Here is an 18,677-nt window from a genome sequence, read left to right on the forward strand (position 1 = left end):
GTAATTAAGAACATAGGAATCACTTATAAAAACCTTGCTTTATTGTTGTTGGATCGTCAAACCTTACTTTAATAAAGATGGTAGAATTAGTGAACTTTCAAAACTCCTGGCATTCAAGGGGAACCATACTCAGCAACAGGATCTGGTTGTGTTCTGGTTGTTTAGAAGGGATGGCTCGAGTCTGCTCGTGACAGTTTGGACAACCTAAGTCTTGCCCTTATAGCTTGTGTTCTAATGTGAACATTTTGTAGGATATTTAGTTTTCATCCTATGTAAATTTGCTATAGAAACTAAATCGATGATTACAAATAGTAGTACTTGCGTTGATCAGCAAGATTTACACTATCTAATGTTAACAATAATCCATATATGTATTTCTTCAAAAAAACAATAATCCATATATGCAAACATTTCAGAGCTTCAAAGAAAAGGCAAGGAACATTAGAACTTTAATTATTAACCTCTACCTCGTTTAGCCACTAAAGGCTTGAATAAAATCAAAACCACTTGATAACTTGATATGCATTTTGATCAAAACCTTTTTGATCCTTTACAAAACTAAATCAAAATAATTTAGTTCTTGAATCAATATTAACAATGTTAACAATGACGTAGACAGCAAAGTTTGTGATGTGAAATGAACAATGTAAGAAGGCAAAAAAGTGACAATTTAGTCCTAAACACAAAAGGGACATGAACGCAAGTTGTAAAAAGGGACATGCTAAAGGTGATGCTGGACTTGGTTTCCATTTCAAAATATTTCATAGCATTTAGTTGACACAAGAAATCAATTCATTCAGCTCATTGCTAAACCATCTGGTTTCAGCTCAATAAATTTACTAGAATAATTTTAACTCCTACCACAAAGCTAATACCTCATAGACAAGGTCTCTCACGTTCATTCCTACAAGAAAAACCTTACAAATCAATGTCTTCTGTTACACACCATAGATCATCAATGGATCATCTTTTGACATAACTGATTTCTCTTTTTGCTGGAAAAGCAATCATTATCTCAATGAACTAGATAGATAGTATGTATCAATCTTTTCATTCAGAACTTGACATACACCTCAACCAAAACCAACTAAACAACACAAATAATAGACTAAACAGGAAGAGAATAATCTAATTGTCTTTAACACGAAGTGATCTGGTTCCAGGCTCTCCATTTTCATGTTCCAATTCATGTTGAAACTCATCTTCACTCTCAGTGGCACAGGTAGCATCACCACCTTCATTACAAGTGTTAAAAAACCTGGCCAACCTTTCTGAAACAGATTGTAAGCCTTTGTCCAACGATTCTTCATCTCCATCATAATCATCATCCCCTTCAAAGATTAAATGAACTCCGCATTTCTTCAACTTCAATCCTTTATCAAAAGGAGGACTTCTCGTAGTCACACAAAATGTATCAGCATCTTTTAAAAAGGCTACTAATTGATGGTAATTCTGGAACCTACACAAGTGTATGTGATTTACATTTGTCCTTGGCACCCCACGTATGTTTAACGCAGTACTAAACTTTTGTTTCCCAAGTTTGAAAACTTTTGCTTCAACATCAATGATTCCAGGCATTTCTTCTCTCTTTATAGGTATATGAATATTGTGATTAATTGAAACAATAACACCTACAACTACACTTGTTAGCTCGAGATTTTTGTGATTGGAAAAGCTTACAGTTTCTCCTGAAAACCATTCAGGTAACTTGGTTCCTGGCATGCTCAAGTTCTCAAAATTTCTCAGTGCAACCTGTAATACAAATCATTCATTAGTTACAAGTAATAACCAACAAGAAGCAATTTCAGTCTGTTTACTTTTTAAAAGCATTTTCAATTTTCACTACATATGTTGGTGGCTGAAATGACATTTTGTTATAGATTTTTCTTTTTAATTGTGAAATATAGAAGATTGAAGCAAACCAGAGAGAATGCATTTCCCAAAATATTAAAAACAATTTTGACATTTTTTCAATGAATCGAAATTTATGAGCAAAGAGAATGAGAGAACAACCTTTGAAAGTCTTTTGCATACTTTGGAGGAGCATGCATTGCAACCGCTCAGGTACAATCTTTTCAAGGACTTCAAGCATTCAAGACCTGGAATATCAGCCACTTTCTCGCAGTTTGTTAGTTCCAACTCCTCCAAACTCTCTAAACTTGACATGTCGTGAATAGTTTCCAATGCATAGCAATTACTAGCATTTAGCTTGATCAAGCTTGAAGGAAGTAAGGGGAGAGAAATCAGCTCCGTGCAATTTGGCAGTGAGAATTCCTTGAGAATGGAAAGGCCTTTCAAGCTAGAAGGAAGGCTGTGAAAATTGTTTTGGTCCAACTTTAAAGTCTCTAATAGTGATAGCTTCTCGAAATCGTCCGGAATTTTTCCCGATAATCTCCAGGCACGGGCATCCAACTCATGCAGCAAGGTCAGATTACAGAAAGAAGACGGTAACACAAAAGAGCCAGTGTTCTCCACTGACATTGGAACTAAATGAGGCCTCTTTGCCATTCTGAGTGTTCTCAAGCTTGAGAGCATACCGAAACTTTCAGGCAAGTCTACCATAGCTGTTTCCTCCATCTTTAAATGACATAGAGACTTCAGGTTTCCTATAGAAGCTGGAAGCTGTTTAAGCATTCTACATCTGCTCAATGTTAAGTTAACAAGATTTTCCAATAATCCAATTGACACTGGCAATTCTCTGATATTTCCATTGATTATGTTCAGCGTATTAAGAGATGTTAGGTGGCCAATGGATTCTGGTAATGATTCAAGATTGCTACAATTCCCAATCTCAAGTTTCCTAAGTTGTTTCAACTCTCCAATCTGATCTGGCAGAGATCTGATATAAGTTCCATCTAAGTCAAGTTCAATAATTGAGGCCAGAGTTATAAATGAGTCGGGCAATTTACTGAGTTTACACTTTCCAACTAATAAAGTCCTCAGATAGGATAAACGACCAATGGTGGAAGGGAGTTCTTTAATCCCACTGTTGGAAGCCAAAAGTTCTGTCAACGATTCGAGATTTCCTATAGAATCAGGCATTAGAGTGAGACCTTCACACCCCATCAAACTTAATTTCTCAAGGTTTTTCAAGAAACCGACAGTGTTGGGTAATTCTTGTAAACCTGTTTCATAAAGAGATAATTCTTGCAAAGCACATAGTTTTCCAATGCAGTTTGGTAGTCTTCTCAAATGTGAGCAACGATCTAAAACAAGTCGTTCAAGTTTGGTCAAGCGAAAAATGGACTCGGGCAATTTTACTATGGCAGTTTTATCAGCAGCAAGTGTTTTCAGTGATTTAAGCATGCCTATGTTTTCTGGTAATGCTTTCAACTTGTAGCATTCAGAAAGAATGAGGCTCTCCAGATGTTTCAGTCCAGATACATCACTAGGAAGTTCAATGAAGTTTTCACAACGTGTCAAATTCAAATTACGCAAAGTAGTTAAACTGCCAATGGATTCATGAATCCTTGTTAGATTAATGCAGTTCGCCAAATTAATTTTTTCTAGGCTGAGACACCAAGATAAATCAGGGATTGCAGCAAGTTGGTAGCAGTCGGAGAGGTTCATGACCATTAGGTTCTCTGGCACCTGCTAAACAATGTGATGATGTTATTGATGTCGAAAATGATATTTATTTGATAAGAAATGATATATTTTTTGTATGCAAAAGACCACTGATATCTATATTTTATTCTAGTACTAGACTCTATTAAATAAGGAAATCATAAGCATGGTAACAAAAAAAAAAAAAAAAAAAAAAAAAAAAGAAAGGATTTTATCAATAGTCTATCTCCTTTGGCAAATAAACTTGTTTGGGGTAGCTACTAATACATTATTATTAGAGTAGCTAAATATAAAATATATACTTACTAAACTAAATTCTTTTTTTGAGTAGCCAAGGCTACACCCATGCTAGTGAAGGAGTTGAGATCCTCTCGGTTTTGGAAAGGAAATGGCGGACTTCATTTATGTGAAAATATATACAAACGAGATGATGATAGAACCCATTTTTAATAATATTTTTAAGATTAAGTTCCACCAATTCCTCATGTGTGTCTATCTCTCATAAGCGCTTCATTTCTTGTGAGAAATGGAGAGAATCTTGACCGCCTTGTTAAGCATTTTTAACAACTGTGATGTCAGAAAATTATTTTGAAGTGAACTTTGAAATTTCAAAAACTGGTATAACATACTCCTGATTCACTAAAGAAAATAATTGTGAATAAGGGGTTGCAATCACCAAAGATTGTGCAATCATGATTAAATTATGCAAAATATAGCTGAAGCATATACCTTGTGACTTTTCAATCCCCACAAGCTTTTAATTTTCTGGCCATTTGAGAGATCAAGGACGGCCAATTCACGTGGCAAAGTGTCCAAACGTATGCATTCTAAAGGACAACCTCGCCATTGTAGCCACTTAAGTTCATCCGGAAGAAACTTACCTTCCAAACTCAGATTATTGATCTGAAGCAATCTCAAGCTAACCATCGGTTCAAACGATTTTGTATCAAGCATAACTTGGTTATATTTCTCTGCTTGAGGTTGAGGAGGATAATTTTTACTCCACTGGTTTGATCTTTCCTTGAAGTCTAGTACAATTCCTTGTATGGATCTTGTTCCCTACATTAAAAAACAAAGAGGAGTGTTGAATATCAGAGAATTATTCTCATGAATTTCACGAAACACAAACATATATGTATATTTATTTATGCATTATCATACAGTTATTTAATGTATTCACGCCGTCAGGACATCGGTGGTCGTTAGATTGAGATCGGACAGTCCAAAAAGCGAACAGATTTTTAACTCTAAAATACTGAACTTTAAATTTCAATTATGATATCTTGATCCAATAGCCACCAATGTGCTGGCTGCGTCAATGCGTGTAATTTGTAACCACAAGTTACCCAAATTCAGTTACTTCCTTCTTATGACAACAACCATATATGGAAAGAAAAAATTGTAATGAACCAATCATATGTGTTGGTTGACTCTTATGACAACAACCATTTTCCAAAAAAAAAAAAAAAAAACTCAAACGGATCGAAGTTTTTGTATGCTTATGAAAATTGACATATTTGAATTGTTTTAATCTATAAAACAATAGCATGCAGTTTTTTTATATTATCCAAAAAAGACCCGTTAGCAAAACACTAAGCCCAACAAAGTTAGTCTCTTGTGTTTCTGCATTATTATAAAAATTTGGTCTCAAAAGTCCAGTTTTGTCTGTTTGTCTTATTTTATTGTCTTGCCCATTCTCCACTTGGCTGCACAAGAGCACCAGCAAAAATGAAAATACATTTTTGAATAAAATATTAATGAATGATTTTGGACACTTTTTGTTTAATTATATCTAAGGCTTTGCAGCTTAAAGTGTCTTATATGGCTGCTGAAGCACTTTGTGTAGGATTTGTTTTCTTTTTCTTTATATAAAATCCAACTATTGTATCTTAATCCATGCATGCATTTTGCAATGTTTCTGAATCTTTACCTTCCTACTCTTCAAAACAGACATGATTTCAGCACGATCCCACAATCTGCTACGCATCCCAGGATCAACATGGTTTTCATCAAGAACAATCTGTCTTCCCATATCCCTAATTTGATCATGCATCCACAAGGTATTGTCCTGTCTTACTTTAATTAAGCATTTTTCTACAAGGACCGTCATGGCTATCTCTCCTCTAAAACCACAGCCTCTCAATACATCAATCACATCGTCACGCTTCATGCCCATCTGAACAAAGAAACATGCAATATCAAGGAATATACACTTTTCTTGTTCGTCCAACCCATCATAACTTATCTTCAACACATCATGAAGATTCCCGGGGCGAATTGTTTTCAGCTTCTCAACAACATCCTCCCATTCTTCCACCCTTCTCTTCCCAAACAGAAAGCAACCGAACACTTCCAAAGCCAATGGCATTCTTCCCGTAAGAGACACAATTTGCTCTGAACAACTCCGAAAGTCTGGTGGAGGATCCTTTTTCCTCAATGCATGGTAACTGAATAACTCTAAGGCTTCTTTAGGATACAATTCTGTAACTTCAAACAGCTTATTGACAAGTTTTTCAGGCAAAACAGTTGTATCTCTTGTTGTAATTATTATACAGCTTCCTTCATGAAACCATTCCCTTTTACCAATCAAAGCATCAAGCTGATTTACATGATCAACATCATCCAACACTAGCAGAACTCGATTTTCACGAACTATTCTTCTGATGGAAGAAATACCAGCACTGACATCACTGATAAAACTTTGCGTTCCTTCTTGAGAAGCAAGATCTTTAATTATATTGCTTTGAATAGAAACCAAACCATCTTCTTTAGATGCAAATTGTCTCACATTTGATATGAAGCATCTGCGCTCGAAACGACCAACAAGACTATTGAAGAGAGCCTTAGCAAGGGTTGTCTTGCCAACACCACCCATCCCATACAACCCCAAAACCTTGACATTGTTGGATTGGAGTTGTAACAAATCCATCACCTTCTCAACACGTTCATTGATCCCCACAGCAAACTCAGACACAACCATTGGAGTATTACTCAACTCCTTCAAAACCCTTTTCACCAAACGACGTATCAGATTCTCATGCTTGCCATCATCACTGAGCAACAAAAAATACAAAGAGTTAAACAAACAGAAAAAGAAAGTGTAGCAGAATCAAAAGAACAATCCTTGAGAATATAGACAGTAAGCAACACTGAATAAAACTTGTTATTCAAGTAATTTCAACAATAGTTTTAATTAAAATTAAGCGTGCTTCAACGAGCATAATACGAAAAAGAGTGATGCAGCACCGACACTTCAGATTGAGGGGGCAACGCATGTTGATATATAATTCTATGTAGTCACCAAAGTTACGCATTCACACAGTCAGGGACCGTTGGATCGAGATCAGACAATGCAGATTTCAAGATGAGCATCTACTTGAAATCTGTGGTGTCTGATCTTGAGTTATTAGTGGTATCGGTGTGTGGTGTCTGTGTAAGTGACACTACTTCAACTACAATTACAAAAAAAAAAAAAAAAATGGTGATAACAAAGTATAGATATACCTAGAATTGAAAACAAAGCCAGCAAGACCACCTATTTTAAGCATAGAGCGACTCCACTTCGAAATTTTATCTTCCCCAAACCTGTTTTGAAGATCCTTAAACCCTTTTTCAAAAGGACCCAATTGTTTCCTGACATCAGATGGATCAACCTTATAGAAAACAGGAATAATAAGCCTTTGAAGATCACAAATCCTATTGAGTTCATCAAGACACCAATGAGAATCAGCATATTTAGGTGAAATGATAACAATGGAAGCAGCAGAGTCATCAATGGCTTCAAGAAGAGTGGTAGCTATGTGGTCCCCACGGTCCAAACCCTCATCATCCATGAAAGCACGAACACCTTGTTTGTGTAGGGATTCATACAGTTTTTTGGTGAAACATTCGCGAGTGTCTTCTCCTCGGAAACTCAAAAACACATCCCAACGTAGCCTGAATGCTCCTCCGCCTGAAGAAGATGATGACATCATCATGGTTGGTTTATGTTAATTACCACTTCTACTTTTGTGATTATGATTTTGGTTTCTTAAGAGAAGTAAATCTAATATTACGTGAAATTGGATATTTAGTAGTAATAGCATTTACTTTACCTTTGTTAATTGGTTGACTCAAAGTATAACTTTGTTTCTTGAATTGCACTGTAACTATATGATAATCATCAAACAGAGACAGCACTGCGTGGCATGTGGGAGTGGATACTCAAAGGAAGACTTGACTTCGTCGCTTCTTTCCTTCAATTACCTATATAGAATTTGAGAAAAGAAACAAAAATTTGGACAACAAATTTTTTTTTTTTAATTTGTGACAACTTTTTATTTTATATTTATGTTATATTTTTTATTTTTTCTTTATATTGTTTTGGTTTTCGTGTCAATATTTATTTTTCTTTGTAAATTTATGATTGACTCAAGATATAAGTTTACATGCTTTGTATGTCGGACTAAGACAACATGTGCCTATTGTTTGTGTTGTGGGAATGGGAAATTGACTTTGTTGTTATTTTTTAAAACTAGGAAGGGATGATGTTCAATTGAAAGTATGGAAGACATTCGTACTCAAAAAAATATATTTATATTTACCTTGTTACAATACTAAAGAGGCTCGAACTAGAGACATCTCAAGTGAAGACATATTTTTTTTACTAGTAGATCAAAGATTTGGAATTTCAATTCCTTCCTTCACATACATTTATGTAATTTAACAAGTGAAATTCAAAATAGTTTCCATATTTCAAATGTTATACTACCATGTCCTCGTGAGCTTAGCTCAATTGGTATGGACAATGCATATCGAACCCCGACCACCACGAAAAAAAATGTTATACTACTTTATAATTTATGTAAAAAAAAATGTTGAAAGTTAAGTGCAGGCTAGTGTCCCACATCTTAACAAGTAGATTTGTCCGTCGCTATATGACTTTTGAAGAAGAAATTAAACTAGGGGTGGCAAAAAAATCCGTGCCCGTGGGTATCCGCGGATAAAATCCGTCATGGGCACGGGGCGGGTAGCTAAACGGGTACCCGCGGGTATAATAAACGGGTATTTAAATACCCGTTGTCGCGTCATTTTTCGGTGATCAGGCCATTTCATTAGCCTTTGACTCACTAAATTGTTTCACGACTGAACATTTAATTCTTTTCAAAAAGAAAGTGGAAAAAGGTTCAAATACCACATTTTTTAGGGATTAAGGGTTCGGGGGTCGGTTATATTTAGGGAAGGTGTTAAGCACCCTAAATATTCGTAGTACTCTACGAGAACCTCTTGATTTTATTTAACTTTTGTGCTATAAACTTGCTTGCTTTAAAAAATGGAATTAGCAATGATAAAAGAAAATTAGAGACCTAAATTATCTACGTTTTTATTGATTTGGAAGGACGCACGTCCTCTGCCTACGTACCCGTGAAGGATCAAAACCTCGTAGTTCGGGGTAGAAATTGACGTTTGATGGGTTTTGTGTTTTTTATGAGTTTTGAAAAAGGTTTGAAATAAAAAGCCAAGTGGCAAATCGGAATTTGTTTGTATTTTTAATATTGAAAGGAAATAGACTCGAAATGTAGTTAAATTGTTTGATGTTTGATTAAGAAAGAAAGTAAAAAGAACGATCACTTGATTTTAGATCAAGGTTTGTTTGTGAAAATATTTTTTTGCGATTTGATTATTTGAATGTTTTTGTTATTTTTTGAATAATGATATGAAAATTATATAAGCAGAAATATAATATTAAAAGTTGATTTAGGACCAGAGCACTCTGGATTAATTTAATTAAACAAGGACCAGATCGTTCTGGAGAATGATTAAATTAAACAAAAATATAATATTAACAGTTAATTAGGACCAGAGCACTCTGGATTAATTTAATTAACAAGGACCAGATTGTTCTGGAGAATAATATAATATTAATAGTTAAATTAGGACCAGAGCACTCTGGATTGAGGTGTGTATTTAATGACAAAATTTAAATATGCATATAATAATAGTAGATAATGGAATGCAATGCGAAAATAAAATAAAAATTCATGAGATAATTTATAAATAATAAAATGAGATACGAGCAAGAAATAAATAAAAAATGCATGAGAACGAAAGTAAAAATGCTAAAGAAATTAAAATGCATGCGATAATTTATAAATGATAAAAATGAGATGTGAGTAAGAAATAAAAATGCATGATGACAAACTTAAACTAATAATAGTAAATAAAGATACAAAAGAAAAGAAAACGAAGTGCCAAAAAATGTATGCAAGAAACAAAATAAATAAGCAGGAGGGGTGTGCAAGTGGTAAAGGGGGTGTAGAAAATAAAAGAAGCAAACTGGGCTTCAAGAAAGGGTTGGGGCGCACATGGGCTTTGGTTAGACCGGTTCGGTTCAAGAGAACCGAACCGGTTCAGAGCACTATATATATGCTATTGACCGGTTTTTTTCTCATTTTTCTTCTTTCCTTCTCTCTTCCCTTATTCTAGAGAGAGAGACTCCCATCTCTCTCTTTCTTCTCCGATGAGGAGGGCGACGGCCGGAGGTGGCTCCGACGCGGTGGCCGACCACCTTAGGTGGCGGCGCCGCCGCTAGAGCCACCCTTTTTTTTTTGTCCTTTCTACTTCTTTTCACTCCCTCTATCCGATTCCAAGCTCAAAATTCACAAAACCTAACCCAAGAAACCTAGATCTAGGAATTATAAATACTACCTTTTATTGTGTTTTGTTGTGTTGCGGTTCAGTGTGTGTGTGTTTACTTGTTTGGATTTGTGATTAAGGCTGCTGTGTTGTGAGTTTGTGAAAGGTTCGATGATGATGGGTCTGTTTATGTTGATTTCTCTCTGTGTGTATTGCTGCAGGTTTTGGGTTTGATGTTGGTTTTGGTGGTATTTGCGGTTTGGTTAGTGTTATTTGTGATGAGATTCGTTTTTTTGTGTTGAGGAGTTCGTATGAATCGGCTGTGTTCCTTTTTTGTGTTGTAATAATTTTTTTTGCAGGTATTCTTTTGATTGAAAATAGCTATGAAAATGGTTGTTTGTGTGTTGGTTTTTTTGCTGGAAAATTTTCTGTGTCGAAATTCTCCTCCTCTTGTTGTGTGTTGCTGATTGCATTTTATAGAGTGGGTTTGAGACATATGGTCTGTTAAGAAGCAACCGAAACTGCCTTGCTTGGTTTGGAGGGGACAAAGACAGCCTGTTTTCTGCTGGCTTGGATATTTTGGGACTTAATTTGGACTAAAAAATAATAAATGAATAATAATAATAATAATAATAATAATAATAATAATAATAATAATAATAAAAGTAATAATAAATAAGAAAATGAGAGAAGAGGGCCCGACTCGGAACCAAATATGAGGTATTTTAAAATACCTCTCTGTCGAATATTTCGCTGAAAAGTCAAAGACTGATTAGGGTTCGAGGACACGTGTCTGTAATATCTTGGGTCAAAAATTGGGGTATGACACCCGTTACTTTATGGACATGGACAAGGATTTAATGATACCCGTGCCCGCGGGTATCCGTACCCGTTAATAAATTAAATAAATTACTAAAATATCTATGTGTATATATAAAATAGCTTGGAATGCATATGAATTTTTGGATGTTTATTTAGATTTTAGTTTTTTCTAGCTTTTATTTGGAGGTTTTTATGGTTTTTGGATGTTGGATGTTTTTATCCTTTTATTTTACTTCAAAAATTTGTATAGATTATGTAAGAATCATATGCATTATGGTATGATAAATTTGCTTGAGATTATGTAAGAATCATGATATTTATTGGATTATGGTATATGGATTATGAAATTTGAATAGAATATGTTATGTATGGATCTTTAAAAGTTGAAGCTTGTAGGTAATTAAAAAAGTATTTTTCTTTGTACTAGAAAAAAAAAATTCCAAAATCCATGGGTACCCGCGAATATCCGTGGGTATCTAAATACCCGTGGATTACCCGTATAGAGATACCCGCACGGGTATGGGGACGGGCACGGGTACCATATTTATCTAACGGGACGGGGACGGATATCATACTACCCGTACCCATGGATACTCATTGACATCCCTAAATTAAACAGTATTATCTAATATTTTTCTTTGATTCACGTTTGCATTTCAAGAAACATTTATTGTTCCCTAAAAAACATTTATTTATTGTGTATTGTCCAAGATAGGAAACGGGAAGGAAGTTTCGTATTTAGAAAACTATAAAGTCAAAACACAAGATGCTTGTTAAAAAATAAAAATAAAACACAAGATGATGTTTTGTATAGATACAGCTTTTTACACATTTAGCATTATGTGGTTTCTCTAGCATATCTAATGCCTTTATCGATAAATTTATCCTATTTTGTTTGTTAAAAAAAAGTTATTAATAAAGTCAACGTTAGTCATCTTTTTTGTGTTAATCTCTATATTTAAATTTACTCGTTCTTTTGATTTGTCCGTACATTTACACTATCAAAATATTATCAAGCATGTTAACAATAATCCCTATATGCCAACATTTCAGGTTTTCAAAAGAAATTGGCTTTAACTGTATTAAAACTATAATGACTTTACCTTAAAAAAAACTATAATGGCTTTATATTTGTTTAATTTATGGGGTTTCTTTTGATATTAATTGTATACCATGTTAATAAGTGTCGTGAATAAATATAAATAAAAAATTAAAATATATTTTTGTAAATTTTGTCTTGCCATTTTTTCGTTGTTGACAAAGCTATTAACACTTTTTATTTTCTTGGTTTTTCTTTAATTTAAATTTTATATTAAAAAGAATTGTGTGAATTTTTTTCTTATGAATTAAATTAAATTTTATATTTGGTACCCTAAAAAAAATTGCTATCTCTATGAGGGTAAATGTTAGAAATGGTTTAAAGTGAGTCGATTTGTATAAACCATGATGGATGCCATCCCGTAAATGTAGAAACTAGAAACTTCTGGCTTTGCTCGTCCTCATGACCGTGATGCCCCTTTTGAGTTGTTTGGTAAAAGTAAAGCTATAATTTACTGCCGATGATTGATGATTGATAGTTTATGATTGCTAGATTATGGCTAGTGATTTATAGTTAATAAACTAATCAAGGTGTTTGGTAAAACTAGCGGTTCAACTCTCTGATAAATGTAAAATGACATAAAAGAATATTATTAATTCATACTAAATTTTTAACAATTATTGTTTAAGTATTTAAAATTTAGTAAATTTAAATACTTTTAAATACTATATTACTAGAATTGAGAATAATTATTATACTCCAAACATGATGATGAGGTTCTGGGCGATTTAGGGTTCTGAGATTGCAAGCTCTGGATTCTGTTTCCATTTCATTCTTTCTGTTCTCGGATTGTTCTATTTACGTTTCCTGGGTACCGCTTCCTATTGGCAGAAATTTTCAATTGCTTCGTTTCATTCATTGTGACTGATTCTTAAAATTGGGGTCGCGCAACCGCGTTAATGCCTCTGTGCATTACAAAGGTTGACTCACGCGTGTATCAATACTAGAATTGGCACGGTGGATCGAAACAACAATATGGCGTTTGCGTGTTAGTGGCCATGTGTGTCAGAAATTGCACCATCTTCGATAACGGTGCATTCTTCAGCTATGGTGCCTCTTGTTTCAGCTCCAATATCGACAATAATTATTTCTAGTTCAGCACAACTGCTATACTTTGCAGCAACTCTTGCGGGGACGAAGGACGTCGACGATAGACCATTCCCTACTCCGTGCATTAAGGGTGATGCGTTAAGCATCAAAATATGTCAGGAAGAGTACCAAAATGGAGTTAAAGATTGTTGGAAAGTGTTGAGGGCGCGTCTGACTCTCAACAAAGGGGATAAGCCTTTTTCTGCATGTGAACTCGGTGCAAAAATTGGGAAGGTTTGGAAGACAACGGTAGGTTGGAAAATGGTGCCGCTTGGTAAGGGTTTCTACGATTTTAATTTTGAATCGGTGGAGGATTTAAAAAAAATTTGGGCAGCAGGCACGGTTAATCTCAAGCCTAGTTTGTTGAGATTCTCTCAATGGACCAAATACTTTAAGCTTTTGGTGCAATTACAAACTCATGTTTCGCTTTGGATCCGTTTGGTAGAATTACCGCAAGAATATCGGCGAGAGAGAACCTTGAAGGAAATTGCAAGCGCAGTTGGAACACCTATAGATATCGATGGGACAAGTAGAAATCGTACCTTTGGTCATTATGCTCGCATTTTAGTGGACATTGATTTATCGAAGAAAGCATATGATGAGGTTCTTGTTGAACGTGATGGGTTTGCGTTCAAGGTGGAGATACAATATGAACGGAGGCCTTTGTTTTGTCATCATTGTTATTCCATTGGGCATAACATCTCTACTTGTCGATGGTTACATCCGCAAGCAGCCAAAGAGAAACTTGATCGTGGGAAACAGCCGGCAAAGGAGAATATTGGTGCGCCCCCTAAACGACAACATTTTGGTGGGGGTGCTTCTACCTCGGCCTTGGGTTCCTATTACTTCCACTGTTACGACCACTACCAGGATGACGGTCCCAGCTCCACAACCCGTTACTTCAGCTCCGCTCCCTGTCAACACTACCACTCAATCAATTCTGGTTTCTTTACCTGCAGTGCCGATTTCAGACATATCATCAAGCTCTTTCAGTTCGCCGCTTCACAATGTTTTCGACCGTATTAAGCGTACCTCGACTGATGAGTTAGCATTGAATATGCCGGTGTTGGAGAAGGTTGTTTCCCCTGTAGCGCACGTTGACGTGCAACCCGTAGAAGTGGGAAGGTCTCATCAGACATCGCAGGAGGTGTTAGAGAACCCCACGGTGACTGTTGTTACCAACCCGTTTCTGGATAGTGTGAAACACAATCATGTGAACCAGAGGGAGCTGGGGGAGAGTCCCAATGGTTCTATTGAGCGTGCTACACATTCATCCTCTATTGGGCGTGAGGACGTACGACCCGACGGAGTGGAACAGATACATCAGACATTGCGGGAGGAGTTGGAGATCCCCGTGATAGATGATATTTCTGAACCGCTTCAGGATGGTGTGGAACATGATCATGTGAGCCCACGAGAGCTGGTGGAGAGTCCCAAGGGTGCTCGTGAAAGTGTTGCAAGACCATCCAATGATGAGCATGATGACATGCAAGAGGTGTTGGCTATTTTACCAGACCATCAAGATAGTCCTCTCACGGATCACCCAATTGTTACAACTGCAAATTCTGATGGGTCTATTCAAAATATAGTGGATGTATATGCTGGTTCACAAGCATTAAAAACATCTTTGGTTACCAAAGATTCTAGTGTGATTGATGGCGGTGTGTCATTGGCTAAGGATCAGAATGAGTTTTTTCCTCAGAGACAAGAGGTTCATCCTAGCAAGAATATCCAACATGGTTTAGAATTGTGGGATAGAGTCCGTGAGTATGATGCAAGGTCGGCTGCCGAAGCTTCCGCGGGTTTCATGCCTGTCCTTACTAGAAATCAGAAGCAAAAACTTAAGGTGCAACATGTATCAAAGCAGCCTCCCAAATCCCGTGCACGGGGTGACACTCATCCGACTGCTTAATGAATATTCTTTATTGGAATATTAGAAATATAGGTAACTCTGAGACTCGCACTGCTTTGAAAAATTTATATTTGACTCACAAACCTATGCTTATTTTTATTGCGGAGCCAAAGATTGACTTTGTAAATATTCCTGCTTGGTATTGGCCGACAATTGGTGTTACTAAATAGAGGAACTTTATTGCCCAATCTATGGGCTCTTTGGGGGAATGATGTAATTGCTACAGTAATTTTTATGTTTGATCAATGTTTAGCTTTGGAAATTTCTTGTTATCAGTCCACTGTTTACATAGCCGTTGTTTATGCTAGCACCTACTACATTGGTCGTTGACATCTTTGGGCTGATTTAACTCATCTTCAAGGATGTTTTCAAGGGACGTGGCTTTTTATTGGTGATTTCAACGTTGTTTTGGGCGCCCATGAGAAAAGGGGCAGGCGTCCTCCCCCCATCTTTGTCGTGTGAGAATTTCTTGCATTGGACTAATTCGAATATTCTGAATCACTTGCCAACTTTGGGATCATTCTTTACTTGGACAAATAGCAGATTTGGTAATGAAAATGTCGCTCTTCGTCTTGATAGGGCAGTTTGCAACGAAGATTGGATTAATTTTTGGCGTAGTATTTCCTGTTCAACCTTGGTGCGGCACCAATCTGATCATAACCCGTTCTTGGTTTTTGTTGTTTTCTCCTCGATGAAGCATGCTACCCCCTTCAAATTTTTTAAGGTATGGTCTTCCCATAGTGGCTGTCGTGAATTGGTTTTGGATAGTTGGAATCAAGGTGTTCGAGGCCAATGTATGCTTCGGTTTCAAGCTAAACTTCAGAATTTAAAAAATGCTTTTAAGCTTTGGAACAGAATGGTGTTTGGAGATGTTGGCAGACAAGTTAAACTTGCTATGGATGAAGTAAATAGAATTCAGCAATTAATTGACTCAGATGGTTTTTCTGATCAGCTGTACATGCAAGACCTTGAGGCACAACTAATGTTAACAAAAGCTTTAAACTTTCAGGAACAATTATGGAGAGAAAAAGCTCGAGACCAGCATTTTGTTAGTGGAGACCATAACACTGCATACTTTCACAGGATTTCTAAAAACCGGGCATCAACAAAATCTATCTCTTTTTTACAGGATGGTGATAATACTATAACTGATCCCACGACTATAGAAATGCATATTTTATCTTATTTTCAGGCAATATTCAGCATGGAGAACAATTGTGCACAAAATACTTTGGTTGATGATACAATCCCTTCTCTAGTGACAGATGCAGATAATCAAATGTTGCTGCGCTTCCCTTCGAGTATGGGTATCAAAGATGCGGTGTTTGCCCTCAATGGTGATTCAACACCGGGTCCGGATGGGTTTGGAGGACATTTTTATCAAACTTATTGGGACATTATTGGTCCAGATGTGGTAAAATTCGTTCAAGAATTCTTTCATGGTGGGCTGCTGCCACATAACATTAATTCAAATATGATTGTCTTAATTCCGAAGGTGCCAGGTTCTAGTTCTATAGGAAATTATCATCCTATTGCGCTTGCTAATTTTCACTTAAAAATTGTTACAAAAATAGTGGCGGATTGACTTGCCTGTATTACTACACGTATTATTTCTATGGAGCAACGGGGTTTTGTCAGAGATCGCAACATTTCTGATTGTGTTATTATTGCCTCCGAAGCGATTAACACTCTCGGAAAAAATCAGTATGAGGGGAACATTGCTCTCAAGGTTGACATATCCAAGGCATTTGATACTTTAGATTGAAATTTTTTGATGATGGTCCTAAGCAATTTCGGTTTCTCCGCAACTTTCATTAACTGGATTCTTACCATTTTAAATTCAGCTCGTTTATCTATTTTGGTTAATGGTAAGGCGGTTGGCTTCTTTCGCAGGGTTCGACAAGGAGGTCCTCTCTCCCCTTTGCTATTTTGTTTGGCTGAAGAGGTTCTTAGTAGAGCTATAACTGATTCTGTTGTTAGGGGGCATCTCACTCCCATGTCTTATTGCCGGGGTACTGCTTTTCCAACCCATGTGTTGTATGCTGATGATATTATGATATTTTGCACAGGTTTTAAAAGTAACATTCGGGAGCTTCTTAGTATTTTTACTAAATACTCTGTGGTATCTGGCCAGATTATAAACAACACAAATATGATTGCAAATATGTTGGGGTTCAGTGTTGGATCAGTTCCATTCATGTATCTTGGATGTCCTATTTTCCAAGGGAAACCAAAGGTAACTCATTTCAGAATGATTACAGACAAGATTCGTAATAAACTAGCTACGTGGAAGGGCACGATTCTTTCAATTATGGGTCGGGTGCAGCTGGTGAAATCTATCATACATGGGATGCTTGTTTACTCATTTCATGTTTATGTTTGGCCTCGACGGCTGCTGCGGTTACTGGACTCTTGGTTAAAAAAATTTATATGGAGCGGTGATGTTCAGAGTAGAAATGTTTGCACGGTTTCATGGAAGGTGATGAGCCGGCCTTGGTCTGAATGGGGGCTGGATTTAAAACCTACAAGTTTGATCAATGAAGCTTTAATTCTAAAGTTGGCTTGGGATTTAATGGCAAATGTGACGCAATGGGCATGTCTTTTCAAGAAGCGCTATTTCAAGAATGGTAAACCGATCGCTCATTATTTCAAATCCTCCGTATGGTCGGGTATAAAATTTCAAATTGGCACAATAATTGTAATATCCCGCTTGTCAGTATCAGAATATTACCAGTCGATCATGCCAGAGGATTTAAATTACGAAAAGAAAGTTTGATGGAATATTTATTATGTGATAACAGCTTATGCGGGTTAAGTATGAGAGTCGGATTTGACACGTTTAAGGCAAGGGCAAGTTGGTAATTGCACGTGCCAAGGATATTTATTATGGTATGGACCAAAATATCTAGGTTAGAGAAAAGAGTTGTGCTCTCCCTTCTCTCTCTCTCTAGGTTAGAGAAAAGAGTTGTGCTCTCCCTTCTCTCTAACCACCGGCCCTCTCTTTCTCTCCTTACCTCACCAATTCATCAAGTCTTCTTCATCAAAGAATCATAATCAATTTTGGTTCCTCTATCATCCTACAAGAGATTGGTAGCTTGGGGTAAGCTTATTTCCAATTCTTCTCCTCTTTAGAAGAGATTCAAAGGTTAAGGTTTGTTGTTTGGTAAAAAGGAAGCTAGAGCTTGCATATGTTATGGTTTTCCCTTGGTCAAAGAAGTGTTATGAGTATGGATTGTGATTCTTAGAGCTTTGGAAGCAAGCCAGGGTTTTATGATGTGAAGTAGTGTTGATGCTTGGAAGCTTAGAGATCAAGTGCAAATCTTGTTTAGGTGAGTTCTATAGATAGTTTTTCCTACCCTTTGGGATCATGTTTATGTCTTGTATGGAAAGTATGAAAATTATGATGATTTTAGGGTTTTATGTATGAGATTAGTTGCCCCTTTTCTTGCTATGCTCACTAATCATGTTAATACTTGCCATATGAGTGTTTTACAAGTATTCTATGATCAAATATGTTCAAATATGCTTAGGGACACTTGGTTTTGAGGTTTTTGAGCTAAAAACACCATTTTT

General features: G+C 36.3%; 3 protein-coding genes across 4 annotated transcripts; 2 read left to right on the plus strand and 1 right to left on the minus strand.

Annotated features, from left to right (window-relative positions):
• Window positions 1-743: 743 nt before the first annotated feature.
• Window positions 744-7,608, minus strand: LOC146899719 (uncharacterized). Of its 2 annotated transcripts, none has more exons than XM_085737965.1 (5): window positions 7,072-7,608; window positions 5,498-6,620; window positions 4,297-4,626; window positions 2,014-3,591; window positions 744-1,752 (listed from the first exon to the last, which is right to left on the minus strand). In XM_085737965.1, exons 1-5 carry the CDS (start codon window positions 7,542-7,544, stop codon window positions 1,129-1,131), a joined length of 4,128 nt encoding a protein of 1,375 aa, XP_085594091.1. In that variant the 5' UTR covers window positions 7,545-7,608; the 3' UTR covers window positions 744-1,128. The 2 variants fall into 2 exon arrangements, with proteins under 2 accessions (XP_085594091.1, XP_085594090.1); XM_085737964.1 differs by having other exon boundaries at window positions 792-1,752; window positions 2,014-3,594.
• Window positions 7,609-13,150: 5,542 nt separating this feature from the next.
• On the plus strand, window positions 13,151-15,104 carry LOC146899720 (uncharacterized). Its single transcript, XM_085736839.1, has 2 exons — window positions 13,151-14,069; window positions 14,152-15,104. The coding sequence occupies exons 1-2, from the start codon at window positions 13,151-13,153 to the stop codon at window positions 15,102-15,104; spliced, it is 1,872 nt and encodes a 623-aa protein (XP_085592965.1).
• Window positions 15,105-15,522: 418 nt separating this feature from the next.
• LOC146899721 (uncharacterized) lies at window positions 15,523-16,565 on the plus strand. Its single transcript, XM_085736840.1, has 2 exons — window positions 15,523-16,466; window positions 16,514-16,565. The coding sequence occupies exons 1-2, from the start codon at window positions 15,523-15,525 to the stop codon at window positions 16,563-16,565; spliced, it is 996 nt and encodes a 331-aa protein (XP_085592966.1).
• The last annotated feature ends 2,112 nt before the right edge of the window (window positions 16,566-18,677 follow it).

Source organism: Medicago sativa, chromosome 8 (assembly GCF_051527215.1).
Source record: "Medicago sativa cultivar Bolivia chromosome 8, Bolivia_mono, whole genome shotgun sequence".
Lineage (NCBI taxonomy): Eukaryota > Viridiplantae > Streptophyta > Magnoliopsida > Fabales > Fabaceae > Medicago > Medicago sativa.

Excerpts from the sequence above, each read along its gene's own strand:
- LOC146899719 (XM_085737964.1), bottom strand. The coding sequence starts at position 7,544 with ATGATGATGTCATCATCTTCTTCAGGCGGAGGAGCATTCAGGCTACGT. Across the intron at positions 6,621-7,071 it reads GGCTTTGTTTTCAATTCTAG|TGATGATGGCAAGCATGAGA; the intron begins GTATATCTATAC and ends TTTGTTGCTCAG. Across the intron at positions 3,595-4,296 it reads GGGGATTGAAAAGTCACAAG|CAGGTGCCAGAGAACCTAAT; the intron begins GTATATGCTTCA and ends CACATTGTTTAG.
- LOC146899720 (XM_085736839.1), top strand. The coding sequence starts at position 13,151 with ATGGTGCCTCTTGTTTCAGCTCCAATATCGACAATAATTATTTCTAGT. Across the intron at positions 14,070-14,151 it reads CGACCACTACCAGGATGACG|TGCCGATTTCAGACATATCA; the intron begins GTCCCAGCTCCA and ends CTTTACCTGCAG.
- LOC146899721 (XM_085736840.1), top strand. The coding sequence starts at position 15,523 with ATGAGAAAAGGGGCAGGCGTCCTCCCCCCATCTTTGTCGTGTGAGAAT. Across the intron at positions 16,467-16,513 it reads TCAACACCGGGTCCGGATGG|ATGTGGTAAAATTCGTTCAA; the intron begins GTTTGGAGGACA and ends TTATTGGTCCAG.